The following is an 18,947-nucleotide window of genomic DNA, read 5'->3' as shown; positions in this document are numbered from 1 at the left end:
GCTTGGCATCTTGCTGTTCGCTGCTGGCATAATTTAGTGAATAAAGGGCAATTTGCCAAGGCTGGGCATCTGTGCCCGGAGACACATGGCGATTTCTGCAGCATTAATAGCTCCTTTTTCTAAAAGGTTTTCAGAATCCTAAAAGTTTTAAGAGGTCAGGAAAAGCAAGAGAGGCCGCAGAGTGGCGCTTCTTTGGTCCTAGGTGAGAAACATCACCAGGTGAGCAACAGGTGGCAGCAGAAGTGAGAGGTGTGCTCCGGAAAGCTGGGGTTTTTTTTTCATTGCCACAGTAAGATATAAACCAGTCTGTACAAACCACAAGGTGGCTTGGAATGAAGCACCGCACCTTGGCTGATTTCAGGGGCTTCGGTGTGTGAAGCACGTAGGCCCTATCCATATTTAAATGCTAAAATTTAGCAGTGGCATTTTAGACAGTGCCAGCTCCTGTGGTTTCAATGAGGAAAAGAGTTAGAGAAAGGAATGGTTCCAAAATGCACGTTGGCATGGGCAGGAAGTGTTCCTGACACTAAAATGGCAATTTGCATGGATGAAAAATGGAGAATTTGTGGTGCTTTGCATGGATGACAATGTCTGGGGAATTTATTTGGATAAGCCCTTTCCTCATACCCGCATTTGATTCTGTATTTTAGCAGTGGAATCCTTGTGGATCGTCGTGCGCTGCCATAGAAGGTCTATTGGAATTGCATTTCACACGACTCCAAAATGGGAAATTCACCCGTTTTATAAAAAGCAGCAACGGTTCTGATATAATCCTTCCCCTCACTAATTTTTCCCCTTTTTTTCCAAATCCATTGTGGTCACTGGATTTTGTAACTGGGCTAAATCAATAATAAATGCAAGAAGGGTTGATCGGATCTGCGGCACAACATTATTTTTTTTAGGAGTTCTCCACATCAATTTGATTGTATTAATTTTGTAATTGATTTTAGTACAATTTCTTTGCTGGTTCGGAGCTGCCCAGAGTCGATGAGAGTCAGGTGGCATAGAAGTTTAAGACATTATTACTACATTATTATTATTGTTGTTATTATTATTGGTTCCACCACAAAACCGCGGAGGACAAAATCGCGCTCGACGAAAGCGCGCATTTGACGTCATCACAGCGCGACGAAAACATCGCGCTGTGATCGAAAAATGTAAAAATAAAGCGAAAACCTTACCCTAACCCCCCCAAACGTAACCCTAAACCTAACCCTAAACCTAACCCTTAACCTAACCCTAAATCTAACCCTAAACGTAACCCTTAACCTAACGCTAAACCTAACGCTAACCCTTAACCTAACGCTAAATGTAACCCTAACGCTCTAAACCTAACCCTAACCCTTAACCTAACCCTAAACCTAAACCTAAACCTTACCTTTATGTGAATCGGCTTGCTTTAATTTTAATTTTATTTCAATTTTTAATTTTTTCCGTCGCGCTGTGATGATGTCAAATGCGCGCTTTCGTCGAGCGCGATTTTGTCCTCCGCGGTTTTGACGGGTCACGATTATTATTATTATCTATTTTATTAAACATGAAACTCAGTCAACTGAACATTTTAAAATGCATCACAAATACCATTGATTGGTGCTAATGGTTGATACAGGTTGCTACCAGCGTCCTAGGTATCAACCAAGTATCTTCTTAAAATATATGATGTTCCGCGAACCGCAGTTATTTTGCAGTTGGTGTTTATTGCAGGAATTTCTTTATATGTTTTGTAAAATTCTTGCACATGGTACCAAGTGCCCCGATGACAATGGGATCACTGTTACATGTTTCATCCACAGCCGTGTAGGATTGTTGTTGTTGTTGTTGTTGTTGTTGTTGTTATTTTAAGAAAGCTATTTAAAACTGAACTAAAGCCCCTAAGGAAACCTCTATAGCTGTAAATACAGCTTTAGCCAACAATTTCTAAACTTTGCATTGCTGGAAGGGAGTGAAGGAGTTAAATGCAGTAGGCTGGCCCACCTCGCTCGGGCCAATCATTTCGAGGCCTGGCTGTGACTGACAGGGAGGAGTTCAAGAGGCTGGATTAAATTAGATTTGATCCTTCAGGCTTTGTTGAAGCTGGGAAGCCATTTTGGGATTCCGCAGGGTGGAATACAGGAGTCTTGAGCCTGCTGTCAACTCTCAAACTTCTTCTCTTTGGCGAATCCTGCTTTAGAAAAGGATGCCACACTGAGGCATCCCCCCGGTGCCTTCTACAAGAGTGGAACCATGCTGGATTTGGAAAAGTTTCAGGTTTGAACAGTGGATCCCTGCTGCAGTTTACCGCTGGCTGGGCAGAACTGATCTCTCCTCCAGCAACTTCTTTTTAGCCCTGTCAAAGCAAGGATTTAATTTGCTTGCTCGGGTTAGCCAGGCATGGTGAGAAGGGTGCTTTTTTAAAAAAGAAAACCAACCTAGTTTGATGCATAAAACAATTGACAATTGTGTCAATCACACTGGCTTGCAGGCATCCTATCTCAGAAAGTCTTTTATCTATCATGTGTATCAGTTATTCAGAGTTGTTTATAAGAGCCATATTCTGTTGCTTAGCATTGTGAGCAGAATTGCAGCTCTTAAGTTTGGAATTTATATGTATATATTTTTTAAAAATATATATTTTATGTGCTGGAAGGTGTTTTGTCATTGAATAGTCACTCCTGGGAATAATGCAGATCAAGCTTGCTATGTGCTAGATTTGAGTCCATTCACGTGCGATTTTATTTATTTATTTATTTATTTATTTATTTATTTATTTATTTATTTGGGATGATTGTGTTCATGCTTTCAACTGATTGTTCTGCCTTGCGTTCAACTCTTGTTGTTCAGCCTGTTGCCAATTAGTAACATTTCACACAGCAATGTGTGGAACAGACTGCGAAATGTTAGATATCCCTTGTATTGTAAGAGCAATGGAGGCATCTGCCTGGGGAAGTCAGTTGTCGAGGCTAAATAAATGGGTTGAATAAATAAATAGAATTCAGGAATTAATTAGGTTGTCAGGTACACCCTTAAAATAGCAGACAGGTTCAAAATTGCAGGCTGCTTGTTACTGCTTGGATCAACTCGGTTTTAATGTGCAGCACAATTTGGTTACACTTGAGGATTGCCGTGGGATGCATGCTTGACGTACCACACTTTGAAAACAGCCACAGTTTTTTTGAGAATACCTAAATTTTAAAACCAGTGGTGCACTCTAAACTTTGTTCAGTGCAGTAAGTTGTTATTTCCTTCACTTTCCAAGTGGAATTGTGCTTTATTGCTTTTTCTTCCCTTCTGTATTACTGCAGCAAGCAGGGTAACAATAATTAAGTTGAGAAGCCCTGATGTGCAGTATTAGGCATTCCCATAAAACAGATGTTAGCCGTGCAGTGCAAGGAAAGCAGTTTTTTTTTTTTTTTTAGTTCAGCATTGTGGTAATGCATACAACTGTGTTGTTTCACGGGTTTTACCCCAGCCCCTGCAGTGAAACACAAAAGGAAAAAGGATGTCCATGGTTCTGAACTTAACAGATGTGTAAGAGCTCTGAAATGAAGCCCATGAGCTTTGTTGACAGCTTTGCACCACTTGGATATATTTTAAAGACGGCATTCACATATTCCACTTGTGCTTTTGATTACTTTTTTCCCCAATAACACAGACCTACAGAGTAAAACTGGGAGTAGAAAAAAATTATCATATAAAATCCCCCCCCCTCTTTTTTTTTTTAAAGTTGGCTTATTGAGCCTAGGGCCATGTGTGAACCAACCATTCTGGTTTGAAAAGCGTCATTTAGTCCCCAAAGCTGACCTACTGCATTACCTGCATATTATCCAGAAAAGAAATTGATATTCTTTGCCAGAGTGAGCTCTATCAAACGTTGGTCCTTGGGGCAGTTCTCCCTCGAAGATTTGAGCAAACTTGAGCTTGATGGCCCGTGACAAAAAGGGAAACAACTTATTGTCCAAAGCAGTAGTCTCCAACCTTGGCAACTTTAAGACTGGATTGGATTGGATTTATTGGTTTTGTATGCCGCCCACTCCCGAAGGACTCCGGGCGGCTTACAATAAAAAAGGGAGGGGGATAGATAGACAATACAACAATTTAAAATTACAACAACATTCACAATTAAGTGAGGCTGGATGCTTCAGCAGCCCCAGGCCTGCCGGAACAGTCAGGACTTAATAGCTTTACGGAAGGCCGGGAGAGTAGTAAGGGTCCAGATCTCGACGGGGAGGTCGTTCCAGAGGGCCGGAGCTGCAACAGAGAAGGCCCTCCCCTGGGGAGTCGCCAGCCAACATTGGCTGGCAGATGGGATCCGGAGAAGGCCTAGTCTGTGCGATCGAATAGGTCTTTGGGAGGTAATTGGCCTGTGGACTTCAACTCCCAGAGTTCCTCAGCCAGAACAAGAAGGTAACTGGTGGAAACTTATCAAAGAGAGGGCCAACCTCGAACTAGGGAAGGAATTTCCTAAGTGCGAGAACAATTAATCAGTTCAATCCATGCAAATTTTGAGGGACCCTTTCTTTTCCACATGTGGTTGTGATCTGGACCAATCTTTTTATTTGTAACCAGGATGAACTCAATCTCGCAGGGGAAGACCCCAACAGCCAGAGATGAAAGAAACTGTAATCCAGCAAATATGTTCTCCTTGACTATCCCAAGTTGGAGAGTCAACTTGGGATAGTCCCATGTAATAGTATGATTGTCCCTGTAGTCAATGAGCCATGGTGGTGCAGTGGTTAGAATGCAGTACTACAGGCTACTTCTGCTGACTGCCAGCTGCCTGCAGTTCGGCAGTTCAAATGTCACCAGGCTCAAGGTTGACCCATCCTTCCGAGGTGGGTAAAATGAGGACCCAAATTGTTGGGGGCAACATGCCGACTCTGTAAACCAATTAGACAGAGTTGTAAAGCACTGTAAAGTAGTATATAAGTCTAAGTGCTATTGCTGGTCCCCCTCCTTTCTTCCATAACTTCCCACATCTCTGACTTCCATAACTCAGTCGCTGCTCCAATGAAAGTCAATATTTACCCCAAAAGGTGAACGCTTCAGCTGATGGGGATTGCCAGTAACACCTCTGTACACCGTTCAACTGCCAGGTTGGGGCGGGGGGGGGGGGGCGGAGAATGAAATATATTTTTGTTTTGGATTCTTGGAAGCTTCCCAATTTCTTACAGTAAGCAAACAGTTTGAATAGTCAAACAGCTTGCATGCAAATAACAGCTATGGGCTCCGTTCCTGTAGGACATATCTACAGGTTGTGCTTCTGCCAATTAAAAAAAAATCATTCCTTCATAGCCTAATATTTCATATGTGGGCTTCCTAGAAGAAGAAGAAGAGAGCGGCTGTCGTGCAGCCAATTCCAAATTAGATTTGTTGATGCCATGTTGTTTGCTAAGTAACCGTGTCTCTCAGCTATCTTTAGGCTCAAGGGAACCATAGCAAAAAAGAAAAACAGATATTACAATTGTTTCTAATATTCCTGGCTCACTTGTTGAGGATATCATTTTCCGGTTTTGTGAAAGTCGACAATATTGGCCTTCTTCTCGGAACATATGACCCATTCCCCGTGACTTCCCTTAACCCCTGTGGTTTTGAAGGTCTCTCCTCGAACAAACCAGTTACTGTTGGTCCCTTTCCTTTGATTTGAAACCAGGAGTGATGATGACTTCAAAACCCTCAACTTGGAGTAACCTTGGTAGTAACAGTGGTTGGTTACACAGGTCCAGGCGGAACCTAAGCTGGTGTTGATCTGACCAAGGGAAGGGAGGGGAAAGACCCAGCAGATACGGAAGTTTGTTTCTAATTGCTGCCTTAATTTGGAGAACCGTTTGAAGCCCAATTGCAGGAAGCCTCTCTTATTATGTCTATGGTGCATCTTTAAAAACATAATTTGCTAATTGTAGATTTGCTGTTTTGCAAGATCATTGCTTTTTGCATGTCAAAACAATTGTATACTTCCTCCAAGTATTGAAGAACCCAAAAGAAATAATCCAATTGGGCAGGAAAGTGTTTTAGATAGCTTTCTAGTTATGATGCTGAAATCATCCTTGTAGTTGAAGTATTAGAATACTTACCATACATATTTGCTTAGGAACAGCTATCCCAATGTGGCTATCTCCAAATCTCTTGGAATTCCATCTCTCAGCCTTTCCTATCCACTGTGACTTACTGGGCCCTCCAGAACTTCTAGGAAGTTTATTTCTGTGAAGATAGAGAAGATCCAGTTTAGGATAAGGTGTAATATATTACAGCCATGCAGGTTATTATAATTTTACTGTAGAATTCCTGGCCAGTGTACATTTAGAAACAGGTTCTCCAAGTTGCTGACCTGATGAATTTGAAACAGAATTTAAACTATGTTTGACTTGTTGTTTGAGCACCAAAATCTGCCCCTAGTTTTGGAAATGATATGAGCTTTGTCGTTTGGACAGATTCACATCATCATCATCTTTTAACGACCCCATAATCACTTGTAGGCTGGAGTCTGGGCATCTGAATGGAGCTAGTAGAGTATTTTACTGGCCGGATGCCCTTCCTGTCGCCAATGCGGAATTCTGTGCAGCAGATATATTCCCAGAGAGGGAAATATCTGCCTCTCTACCTAGGATCGAACTCACAGCCTCCTGAAAGGCTCTTTGTTCCACTCCAATCACGTTTGGAAAGCTGTGTTTTCTCATTGTTTAAATTGTAGTTGCGTGGAAATGGACCTGGATTGTGTTTCAAGCAGAGTCTGAAAGAAGCTATCAGCTCTACTGTTTCACCAGTTTTAGGACAGATGGTAAGAAGGGCATCTTTTCCCCACTGTGATGCCTGCACCAGAAATGCATTCTTCTCCAGTGAACACCTCCGTTTCTGAGACCGAATTAGAACAACAGGGAGTGATGTTGTTTTCTTAATCATGGGTTTTGCCGCCTGCTTGGCATATTGGTGAAAGCATCGCTGAGATCTTTCAGATTATTCAAGTATCTAGTCTTGCTTTCATATTGGAGATGAACATTGGCTTTCCTTTCGCTTTAATGTTTTTTTCTAGGTGTGGATGCTCCCCTTAAAATTATTTTTTTCCCTAGCTACAGTGCAAAAAGTGGGAGAGGTGTTATTCTATTCTTGGGGCTTGTAATTATTTGCACAATTGTTAGTCTTCCCTTTTCTTCTGCCAACCTAGCAGTTCGAAAGCCTGTAAAAGTGCAAGTGGAAAAATAAGAACCACCTTTGGTGGGAAGGTAACAGCGCTCCGTGTGCCTTCGGCATTGAGTCACGCCAGCCACCTGACCACGGAGACGTCTTCGGACAACGCTGGCTCTTCGGCTTTGAAATGGGGATGAGCACCGCCCCCTAGAGTCGGGAACGAATAGCACATGTGTGCGGGGGGAATCTTTACCTTTAGTCTTCCTTTTTAAGTTCCCAATTTTTTCTCTTTGCATGTAGCCTCATTTGCATTTCTCTTTATTGGGTCCATTTACACATTACACATTCCATTTATTTCACCATTATTTATTGGCTATACCATAATGGGTTGTTACTTGCCAAGCCAAAAATCTAGGTTTGATGCTAAGCCCAAATCAAGCCAAGGGACTTCCAACTTTGTTATACTGCAGCCACCTTAAAACGACCAGCAAGTTTGTGTAACTGCTCCATGACTAAAACTAAGGAAACCGATGTGGTTGATGGTGATTTGGGCATTAGCAATTAGTGGCTAGCTGACTAGTTTTGTACATTTATCCTTCTCTCAAAACTAACTTTGGGAGCGAATCCTGACAGTATTCCCCATTCGCCTGGGCAAATCTGATCAGCTTTAACAAAAATCTTGTGAGCCCTTTCTAAAATGCCCACGACTCCTCTCAAAGTCAGGACCCACACTTTAAGAACCCCTGAATTACTCAGACTTCTCTCAGATCTAAACATGCATTCATCTAATAAAACAGAAAGGTAAAAGACTCAGGAGCTGCATTCTTACAGCTCAAAATTAAATCAGTACTTCCTTTTCTTTTTAAAGGATGCCTGACAAATTTATGGAAGATAAAACTGTCCTTCAAAACGCCAGCATGTTTCCATCGTAACATTTCAATATATCTGTTTGCTAATGCTTCACATTTTAATTGAGGTACGGTTTGTTTTAAGTGCAAATCTTTGGAATGCATAGCTCTTTTCTCTCCCGCGTCCCTCCAAAGTCGGTTGTTGTTTTAATTCACACAATGAGAATTCCCAATTGGGATCTGTACTGTCCTCTGATGACCATTGGCTTTTCCTATGCCGTAAGCAATTAAAATAGCAGCGTATATACATAAAACAAACCCAAAGCAGCAGAAAAACACAATTCAGTTGTGTTCCTGGTACCATTTAAAACAGGAGGGTTTTTTTTCCCCTCTGCAAACCTTGAAGATATCTTTCTCCCAAAAACTAAGAGGAGCAGATACACAACTTAAAAAAATCAAAAAACATTTGGGTCTCCGCTGCTTTAGCTCTTTGCAGATTTTGCAGGTCAAACCTGGCTGGTCTGTAACATTTTGCCCTAGGTTTTCAAGCTGCACCATAAATGATATTTGATAGCTACAATAACTGATAAAATGAGAGCTGATATTCCGTCTTACATCAATGCTGAAACCATAAAAGGCCATTCGATTTCATCCAGGACGTGATGCTGCCTTGAAGAGTTTTCACAAGTGCCAATCAGACAGAAAACGCTTTGAAAGGTAGCTTCCATAGTTCAGGCCGTTAAAATCCTAAGTTGAAACAACTTTCTAAAATACAGATTTATGATCCATACACGTTCGGCAGTGTTTTGGTCTTTCTCCGGTGAGATCTTCCATGCCTTTCCAGAGGACGAGTGGAAAAAAAAAAATCCGGATCTGGCCAGATGGGATTTAAAACTCTCTTAAAACTGAAAGCTGAGCCGGGCGCTGAACAAATTTGTAAAGAAAACAACTTGGCCTTTCCAAAAACAACAACATCCCTTTCTTTTGACACAACCCTCTTGATTGGTACTGTTCCTGATGTGGAAAATAAAATCTCAGTAATGTTATGCTTGGATAAATGAGAAAATAATATCTACATTAGCAAGCAGTGCCAACTTGAGGAATTTCCGAGCACCGCTGCCTAGTAATTGTAAATGCAAAATATAGCCAGAGATTGTAGCGTGCCTGACTTGTTATTATTCTATATAATAAGGTGGATAGGGAAGGGACATCATTAGTGTGGAAGGAGGGAGGGAAAGAAACAAAAGGAAAAGGGAAAGAAAGAAAGAAAGAAAGAAAGAAAGAAAGAAAGAAAGAAAGAAAAGAGAAAGAAAGAAAGAAAGGAGGGAAGGAAAGAGAAAGAAAGAGAAGGAAAGAAGAAAAAGGGAGGGAGGGAGAAACAAGAAAGAAAAGGAAGGATGTTGACATTCCTGTAAGCGTTGATAAGGGATATCTAACATTGGCAGTCATATAAAACAGGCACGCTCTTTCAGATAGTGCCATGTGTGCATGTGTGGATTGTTATTTTTTTTTTCTCCTTTCACTTTCCCCAAATACCCGTATATTCCACGAACGAGGCCGGAGGAATCGAGAGCTTTTTATCATTATTATTATTATTTTTCTCTCTGTCTCTTTCGAACTGTTATAGCGTTGGGTTTTCGCCCTCTTTGCAGCATGATTTGAACTAGCCACCATGGATTATTCACGGCTTCACATGTATAACCCTCCCCAGTGCCTGCCAGAGAACACTGGCTATACTTATGCCCTCAGGTGAGAAAGCTGAACTCTAAAGACCCTTGTGTTGTGTTCTGTGTCTTGTGGCTTCTGTGGCACGTTTGAAACCCAGGCATGAAACCCCCCAAAGTCAATCGCAAAGCACTTTCGGTGTGCCTTCCAGAGAACCTAAAAAAAGCAATTGAGGATTTGTGTTTATGTGTATTTTTACATTCTATGGCAGCAGAAGCGATGATTAAGAATGTGACTCAGACTCTTATTAGTCACCATAAATCAAGAATTTTGCAACCACACCCGAATAACATTGTTTGGGTTGCACATGCCAGGAGGAAGGCATGCACAGACAACCAGAGAGTGGGCATTATATAAAACCAAGTGGAAAATAAAACAGTTAACCGTCCCTGCAGAGCAGCTGCATAAATCAAGGAGTTACAGATTAAAAATCATACCATTTGGGAACCATTTGTAACAATTAAAAAAAAAATTGCAATCTACACTTTATGAACCGTCTGAAAGCTAAATTCAAGGTCATAAGAATCGCTCAGTTGCCAGAAAGATACATTGGAAGTTGGTTTTTTTTAATGGCTTTATAGTTTTTAACTCTACTCCACCATAGAGTCACTGTGTGGGTGAGAAGGATGCTGTCTCAATTTGATAAATAATATAGTATAATAGTTGTAGCAATACAATGCCTAACATCCTAGCTAAGAATCGCACGTACTTCATTTACTTGTTTGTTTGCTTGTGGCTTCTTTATTCATTTATTTTCACACTGGTTCCACAGTAATGGTGATTTATGAAGTAGGGAAGCAACTTTTCTTTATAAAATTTATGAAGCAGAGTTACAGCAAACCCCTACCGCCCACCAAGAAAGCTGGAACTCCCATTAGTGGGCGGTAGGGACCAGGTTGACTACCACTGGTTTAAGGCAAACCAAGGCAATGGCCAGAATAAGCTTCCAGGAATGATGAACCGCAAAAACTTTAAAATTAAACTTCCTTCGGATAGTGATCAGCACTTGCCACTTCCCATTTCTTCAGTGATTTTATGCAGCTTCCATATCGCAGCAGCTAATGTCAAATAAATAAATACATGTACCTAGGGTCTGTTTTGGGAAGTTAACACGCAGGAACAGCTGTATCAGCTGCCATGGATACTAGATACTAGAGAACCACGCAAATATATATATCCTGAGATGCAAGTTGCAGTCCCGCGCAACGAACAACCCCAAAACATGCCTTGTGTTTTCTTGCAGCTCAAGTTACTCGTTGACCGCCTTAGAGTTTGAGACCACGCACAAGTTGGACCCCGTCTTCGACTCGCCAAGAATGTCGAGGCGCAGCTTACGTTTGTCTACAGCGGGATATGGGGGCGCTAAAGACGAGGGTCTCTTCGGAAGCGGCAGCAGCTACGCTGGGAAAAAGATGTTTGCCGATCAGTCACCCCAGTAAGCCTTTCGTTTGCTACCGGCCATTCTTTTTTCTTTTTTTAAGATTTTTATTAACAAACATGTAAAATACACACACACACAAATTAGACGTACATCACATTTATACAATACAGTGCGAACAGGAACTTCCTGTTTTTTATCTTAGCAATCATCAATCGATATCGCTCACATTATATTATTTCCCCTTCTATCGTATTTCATTTGGATTTCACCATTCTTAACCCTCTTATTTTACTCATAACTATTATTTTCGAGTGTTGTTATATTCTTTCATTGATTTTTGTTTCTTTCCTCCATCCACCTATACCATTCATCCCATATCTGGCAGAATTCTGATTCTTCCTTTCCCTGGATTTCTTCAGTTAGTTTGTCCATTTCAGCACAGTCCATAATCTTTCTTATTATTTCATCTTCATTTGGGGTTAGTTTGTTTTGGTTCCACCACAAAATCGCGGAGGACAAAATCGCGCTCGACGAAAGCGCGCATTTGACGTCATCACAGCGCGACAAAAACATCACGCTGTGATCGAAAAATGTAAAAATAAAGCTAAAACCTTACCCTAACCCCCCCAAACCTAACCCTAAACGTAAACCTAAACCTAACCCTTAACCTAACCCTAAATCTAACCCTAAACCTAACCGTTAACGTAATGCTGAAACCTAATGCTAACCCTTAACCTAATGCTAAACCTAACGCTAACGCTCTAAACCTAAGCTGTGATGACGTCACATGCACGCTTTCGTCGAGCGCGATTTTGTCCTCTGCGCTTTTGACGGGTCACGGTTTGTTTTTCCGTTTCTGGGCAAAGGCAATCCTTGCCGCTGTAAGTATATGTAGTATTAAACATTGGATTTCTTTTTTGGATTTCACCGACATAATTCCTATCCGACCATTCTTACGTTATCCATTCCTTGGTCCTGTCCCATCAAATGTTAGGTAGTTTAATGCACCGAGTTTTGTGGTTTCCACGCGGCACTTCAAACTTCTGGGAAAGCGCGATAAAACATCTCGCTGTGGTTTTGGCATTAAAATGCGGCAAGGTTTACACATGAACTTAGTACAAACATTGAAGTCCTGGGACTGGAAAGGCTTAATCTCAGATGCTATCCCTTGATTTAGAACAGATAATTCTGGGAGTTAAAGTCCACAAGTCTTAAATGGTCTTTTTTTTGTATTTAGGTTTTAATACCATACTGTACTAAATCATGATTTTATCAATGGCTTGGGGCAGGGCTGGGTTTCAAAAAAAATTTACTGCCAGTTCTATGGGGGTGGCTTGTGTGTCATGTGATGGTGGGCGTGGCTTGTTGGTCATGTGACTGGGTGGGCATAGCCAACTTGACGTCATTCACCAGGAGATGTCATGGATTGAATAAAATGTGGTGAAGCTCACTTAACAACGCTCTTGCTTAGCAAGTTGCCAAGGTCGGACACTGTTGATTTAGAAGTGACTTCGCTTCTACCTGATTTTTAGTGAGCCTGAGTTCCATGTTTAAAATTCAGGACGCTCAGAACTGGAACTCCCAACATTTTCTGGCATTATTTCAACAAGTACTTCGATCTTGGATGGCTTCTGTGGAGATGCTCACTTCCTGTATGACAATGGTATACGGTCATGATTCGATGTTTGGACAGCGGACCGTAATTGGTTCCCGTTATGTCTGATTGAGCCAGGATTCCTCCCATAATATGACACTAAAATGCAGAATCCAAACTCTGCTTTATATTTCCAATTTATTCCAGTAGCCAAACACCTCTGAGACTCTTAAAAAGATGAAGAGCGGGAAGGAAATGCCAATTTCTGGTTTCTTCTCCTGAAACAGCCATAGTAACACCGACACTATATTGGGAGTGCTATGTTGTCTCTTTCAGTTTTCCTGCACTCGCAAATGTTTTTTTTTAATTTTCCTGCATTTTAACCCTCTTGGGTTTTGCCTCTTTGCCTCTTATTCTTTCTTTTTCCGTTAAGGATGACCAGACAGCATAAAACTACAGTGACACAGTCCAGTTCAGTAAGAACCGCTTCAAGGAGAAAAATGCCGGGCTCTGCTGCTTTTAGCCACAGTAGTTTCAGCAGCCGCACAACTGATGGGTCTTACATCTCAACCTTGCTGGATGAGTCTTCAATAAAGGAACAGACGGCTGTTGACCATTTCTGGGGTAGGTGCAGACTCTTAACATGAAAGGCTGTACAGCTATAATGTGTATGTGTGAAAGACCTTGGGAGATGGAGCAAAGATAGGGGAAAGATAAGAGAGAACATAGCCCACAGCTGCATAATGGGTGAATAGAGCAAGAGACTCAAAATTGACCTGCCCCTAAAGGGATGCAGTGACTCAGTGGGTAAGACACTGAGCTTGTCGATCAGAAAGGTCGGCAGTTTGGCGGTTCGAATCCCTAGCGCCACGTAACGGAGTGAGCTCCCGTTACTTGTCCCAGCTTCTGCCAACCTAGCAGTTTGAAAGCACGTAAAAAATGCAAGTAGAAAAATAGGCACCACCTTTGGTGGGAAGGGAACAGCGTTCCGTGCGCCTTCGTCATTTAGTCATGCCAGCCACATGACCACGGAGACGTCCTCGGACATCCCTGGCTCCTGGGCTTTGAAATAGAGATGAACACTGCCCCCTAGAGTCAGGAACAACTAGCACATATGTGCGAGGGAAACCTTTCTTGGGCTGTAAAAGAGACTGGGAGAATTAGATTTTCAGACATGTAAGATTCTGTGAATGTTGTTTTACAATAAAGTAGAATTATCTGGTCATGCTTCCTACTTCCTACATTATCTATCTAGTAAGGCTGAAAACAGCACTTGTAAATTATCCTGTACTTTGGAATGCATAACGGTGTAGATGGTAGCCCTGCCTGCAGCTCCCTAAAGCAAACTCATCTTTGACAGTAAAGATGATAAAAAATGACAATAAAACCAATTTTGTTGTATACATGATGTACAATGAAAATAAAGGCTATACTACACAAATAATCTTTTTCCCAGGATCAGGCCATCGTTGCATAGGGCAGCCACATGACTCTGAAAACATTCTAACTCAAAGTTTGCCCCCCACCCACCCTTTAGCTCAGTGCCCACTTCCTCCAGTGTAAGAAGTACAGGAGTGGAGTGAATTACCAGTCTGCAGGTTCTCTAGGAAATTGTTCCTGAATCATCCAAGGAGGGGGAAGGGGGGGAATGCTTTAATATGCCACTACCTTAGGTGTAGGATTCCCTTAGTTAGAGACTGAGATAAGGGAATCTTTTTTATCTTTAGTAGCATAGATTAAAGTTTGTTTTGATGTCACCTAACAAGCCTGCTACTGTGGCTTACTGTTACAGCAAGAAAAGGTAACAAAAACATGTGTCTTTCATTATATTGACTCCCAGAAGCAGTCACATTTTAAAATAAACAGATTTGTGCTGCTTTTCCATCAGGAAATATAACTTGTTAGATAACATGATGGCTACCTTGGGTGTGGTCTTAAAATCACCCTGCTGTTGCCTTGAATGTATGAAATTCTCCACCTCTGCTTCTCATTTGCGTTTTTTTTAGAAATAGCAGAAATTGTTAGCTTGTTGACCTCCTTGGACTCAAAAAAATTATCTCTTCTTAGGTCTCGATGACGATGGGGACCTCAAAGGTAATTCGGCTTGTATGTTTTCGCTTCGATGGCTTTTCTTGCCACTCCAGTAGATTTGATTCGATAGACGATTTTCTATTTTTTCTTTTTTTCCCCCCTATTCAACAGGTGGGGATACGACTTCCATCCAGGCCAACGGCGATATCGCAACAATGGAGAACCAGACTGAACTCAGCAACGGATACACCTGCAATGATTGCAGCATGCTTTCCGAACGGAAGGAAGCCCTTACAGCCTACTCATCCTCCTCCATGCCAACCTCAAGAGTTTATTCTAGGGATAGAAGCCAAAAATACAAATCCAGTAAGCATTCTTTCTCTCTCGCTGCTGCTGCTGCTGCTGCTGCTGCGTAAATAAAGTATTGACAGAGTAATAAAGTCACGTGGATTTAAACTCAATAGAGGAGAATATTTCTGGCTCAGGCTTGAAATGAGAAGTTGGTGCTCTCTGAGCTTGGTTGTTTCCTTGCAGACGTTTCATTACACCATGAGTGCTAGAAGACATTTCATTACCCAGCTAGGTGGCGTCATCAGTGCTAGAAGAGAGTGGGGTTTGACCCTATAGCATTGATAATTGTTATCTAGTTTGGGTAATGAAACTTCTGGGAGAAAACAGCCGAGCTCAGAAAGCAGGAAGGACCCCCTCAATTTAAACTCAACTTGGCAAGGTAATTTCTGCTAAGTCTTTCAAACTCCGTGGAAGAGTCAAATTTGCTCAGTTCCAGAATTATTCCTCGACACGCCATTAAGGAAAGAAGAGCTACAAATAAACCCCAAACATCCTGTTTGTTTCCCCTTCCTTTCCCCACTTTGTTTTCCTACGATTGAGCTCTGAAAAACAGGGTTGCTTCTTGGCGGAGTGCAGGCTCGCGATATTTGGCATCTCATTTTCGGCATCCCGCGCTTGCTGCCTCTGCTTTTTCCCCCCACCCACCCACCCTCTCAGTCACTAGAAAAAGAGAGGGAAATAATCCTGTGTCCCGATGCTTTTTCAATAGGGGGTCTCCTTTACTACCGCAGCAAGGTCCTGCGAGCAGCCAAGCACGCCTCAACATCTTTCACATCCCTCATAGTGCAGCTGTTTCAGATGATCTTGCTCAAACTGGGCTATGACTGTAAAGGTACTTTCAGTTTTAAGCTTTTCTTAAGCTCCCTCCACCCGCCTTGCGCACCTCCAAGGAAACGGTTCCACGGGGTCTTTTCAGACGTGCACCTACGACTTCAGGGTGTCTTGGATGCTGGCTTCTTTTTTTTTTTTTGCACTCCTTTGCCTCCTTTTTCTCGGGAAGTAAACAACACGCGGCACGCAGGCGTTGGATCCTCCTTTTCTCAATTTCTTTCTTACAATGGATGTCATGGCTTGAAACGAAAAGAGGAATCTTGGTTATGGAACTTGGTCACGTAACTCCTTAACTCTGTTCTCTTTGCCTTTAAATCCTGGGTTTTCTTTCTTTGGCGTTTGGTACCGGGTGGCTGTAACGTATACGCTTACTTTAGAGCCGAGGTGGCGCAGTGGTTAGAGTGTGCAGTGCTGCAGGCTACGTCAGCCGGCTGCTATCTGCAGTTCAGCGGTTCAAATCTCACCAGGCTCAAGGTTGGCTCAGCCTTCCATCCTTCCAAGGTTGGTAAAATGAGGACCCAGATGGTTGGGGGCAAGAGGCTGACTCTGTAAACTGCTTAGAGAGGGCAGTAAAAGCACTGTGAAGCGGTATATAAGTCTAAGGACTATTATTCTTTCCTTCCTTCCTTCCTTCCTTCCTTCCTTCCTTCCTTCCTTCCTTCCTTCCTTCCTTCCTTCCTTCCTTCCATGGTGCACAGTGATTAAAATGCAGTAGTGCAGGCTATCTCTGCCCACTGCCAAGAATTCAATCCTGACTGGCTCAATGTTGACTCAGCCTTCCGTCCTTCCGAGGTCGTAAAATGAGGACCCAAATTGTTGGGGGCAAGAGAGGCTGACTCTGTAAACCACTTAGAGAGGGCTGTAAAGCACTGTAAAGCAATATATGCCTAAGTGCTGTTGCTATCCTTCCTTCCTTTCTTCCTTCTTTCCTTCCTTCCCTCCTTCCTTCCTTTCTTGGCACAGTGGTTAAAGTGAAGTATTGCAGGCTGGCTGTCCCCACAGCCAGGTGTTCAAATCTCATCAGGCTCAAGGTTGACTCAGCCTTCCATCCCTCCGAGGTGGGAAAAATGAGGACCCAGATTATTAGGGGCGAGAGGCTGACTTTGTAAACCGCTTAGAGAGGGCAGTAAAAGCACTGTGAAGCAGTACACCGGTCTAAGTGGTATTGCTATTACTTTAGCCATCCCTGATTTGCCACTGCTTGTCCGTTACATTTTTTAAAACACATCTATCAAATTTGGCACAGATCCCTAGAATGGATATGTGTGGCTTTGAATATTGCGTCTTTTCGGCGGCCTTCGATTGGAATACCCTGCAACTCTTGAAGCAAGCGTAGCACTCTCTTACACGATGCCTCATTTGGCAGAAATCCAAAGCGTTATGTCTTTAATGTCCATGAACATTTTGAAATTAGGTTTTTTTTTACTAGCTGCTGCTTTGCAGTGAAGAATATCAGAAGAAATAGCCTGGTCATTTTGTGAATTCTGTGTGATTGGGTCCAAGTGCTTGAAAAGGCTCTTTTAAGTCTCATTTTGCCTTGTTCTCAATCACTCGTTCCATTCAAGATGAATGTAATTCCTTTTCCAGTATCAGTTGCCTGCAGGAACCAGGAGCCTATTAAAATAATACTCTCTTTTTTTTGACATATAGGGGCCCTATATAAAACAGGGACGTGGTGGCTCAGTGGCTAAGATGCTGAGCTTGTTGATCCGAAAGATTGACAGTTCGGTGATTCAAATCCCTAGTGCCACCTAACAGAGTGAGCTCCCGTGACTTGTCCCAGCTTCTGCCAACCTAGCAGTTTGAAAGCACGTAAAAAATGCAAGTAGAAAAATAGGCACCACCTTTAGTGGAAAGGGAACAGCGTTCCATGCGCCTTCGTCATTTAGTCATGCCAGCCACATGACCACGGAGACGTCTTCGGACAGCGCTGGCTCTTCGGCTTTGAAACAGAGATGAGCACCACCCTCTAGAGTCTGGAATGACTAGCACATATGTGCAAGGGAAACTTTACTTTTACCTGTATAAAATGGACTTGTCTCTTTGGGGGAAAATGCATCTTTTTAAAAGAGGCCACTCCATCCAGCTGTCCCTCATGAGCGCTTCCCTCATGCAACCAGCAGGTGCTTATACAAGTACAATCTTGATATAATCTAGATGTGCAAATATGCACACCTAGTAGGACTTTCCCCCCATTTCCAATAAAAGGATTGTGTTATCCTATTTCTCTTGTCAGGATTCTGTTGGCTGAGAAGGCAAAATGCTCCAAGAATATATTTTCAATAAACATGAAGGCTCAAACAAGTAGATTTATTATCGCAAGACCGTGAAGCCTTTATGAAAGAATTCCAATGACTGTATCCAACACAGGCTCTGTTTATACCATAGTGAATATTCAAATTTCTTTCACTGTTTTTTCCTGCTTACTTAGTTCTAGGAACTGTTTCTTTGAGGACAAATTCCCTCTGTTCTTTGTTTCAGTCATGATCTAACATAGTATTAGGTTGCTTACTGTTGACCACGTGAGACCTAATTTAACACCTTCCTCACTCAGGTATTGGGTGGCAAATCGCTTTGATCAGTGGTGGGTTTCAAAAATTGTTCAAACCTATTCTGTGGGTGTGGCCTCCTTTGTGGGAGTGGCTTGCCGCTCATGTGACCAGATATGAAGATGCCGACGACACTTGTCAGAACCACCTTAAATTACCTCACACACAGCCCTGGCATGCATAAAAATATGATGTAAACTTGCTTTTTTAAAGGCATCTTTGGTTTGCGTTAAAACAACCTCAACACACGCAATGTTCTGATTGCACCACAAACGCAGTAGTCATCCTTACCTTTCACAGAGGCCCTGAGTTTTATAAATAGGAGCATGATAGTGTAGAATAATCATATCCAAAGACCAGTGGTGGGTTTCAAAAAATTCTGGAACCTCTTCTGTAGGTGTGGCCTGCTTTCCGGGTCCACTGGTGGAACCTCGTCTAACCGGTTCGGTAGATTTGCCGAACCGGTTCTACCGAATAGGTGCGAACTGGTAGGAACCCACCTCTGACGCTGATGGACAATGTTGCTTTTCCTGCTG

General features: G+C 42.3%; 1 protein-coding gene across 10 annotated transcripts in view; it reads left to right on the top strand.

Annotated features, from left to right (window-relative positions):
• Positions 1-18,947, top strand: part of SUN1 (Sad1 and UNC84 domain containing 1) — a 40,100-nt gene that overhangs the window by 1,975 nt on the left and 19,178 nt on the right. For 3 of the 10 annotated variants that reach the window (XM_087701723.1, XM_087701720.1, XM_087701715.1), the window contains exons 1-7: positions 2,053-2,247; positions 9,602-9,698; positions 10,918-11,109; positions 13,083-13,273; positions 14,717-14,743; positions 14,852-15,046; positions 15,741-15,863. In XM_087701723.1, coding sequence (XP_087557849.1) covers positions 9,622-9,698; positions 10,918-11,109; positions 13,083-13,273; positions 14,717-14,743; positions 14,852-15,046; positions 15,741-15,863 — 805 coding nt within the window. In that variant the 5' untranslated portion in view covers positions 2,053-2,247; positions 9,602-9,621. Of the gene's footprint in view, positions 1-2,051; positions 2,374-9,576; positions 9,699-10,917; positions 11,110-13,082; positions 13,274-14,716; positions 14,744-14,851; positions 15,047-15,740; positions 15,864-18,947 lie in introns of those variants that run through there. The other 7 variants (XM_087701716.1, XM_087701718.1, XM_087701717.1 and 4 more) reach the window with 7 other exon arrangements.

Source organism: Thamnophis sirtalis, unplaced genomic scaffold (genome assembly GCF_051295495.1).
Source record: "Thamnophis sirtalis isolate CommonGarterSnake01/CBP01778 unplaced genomic scaffold, rThaSir2_p1.2 scaffold_14, whole genome shotgun sequence".
NCBI lineage: Eukaryota > Metazoa > Chordata > Lepidosauria > Squamata > Natricidae > Thamnophis > Thamnophis sirtalis.
The sequence above is the reverse complement of the archived record's forward strand: the minus strand, read 5'-3'. Positions and strand labels throughout refer to the sequence as shown.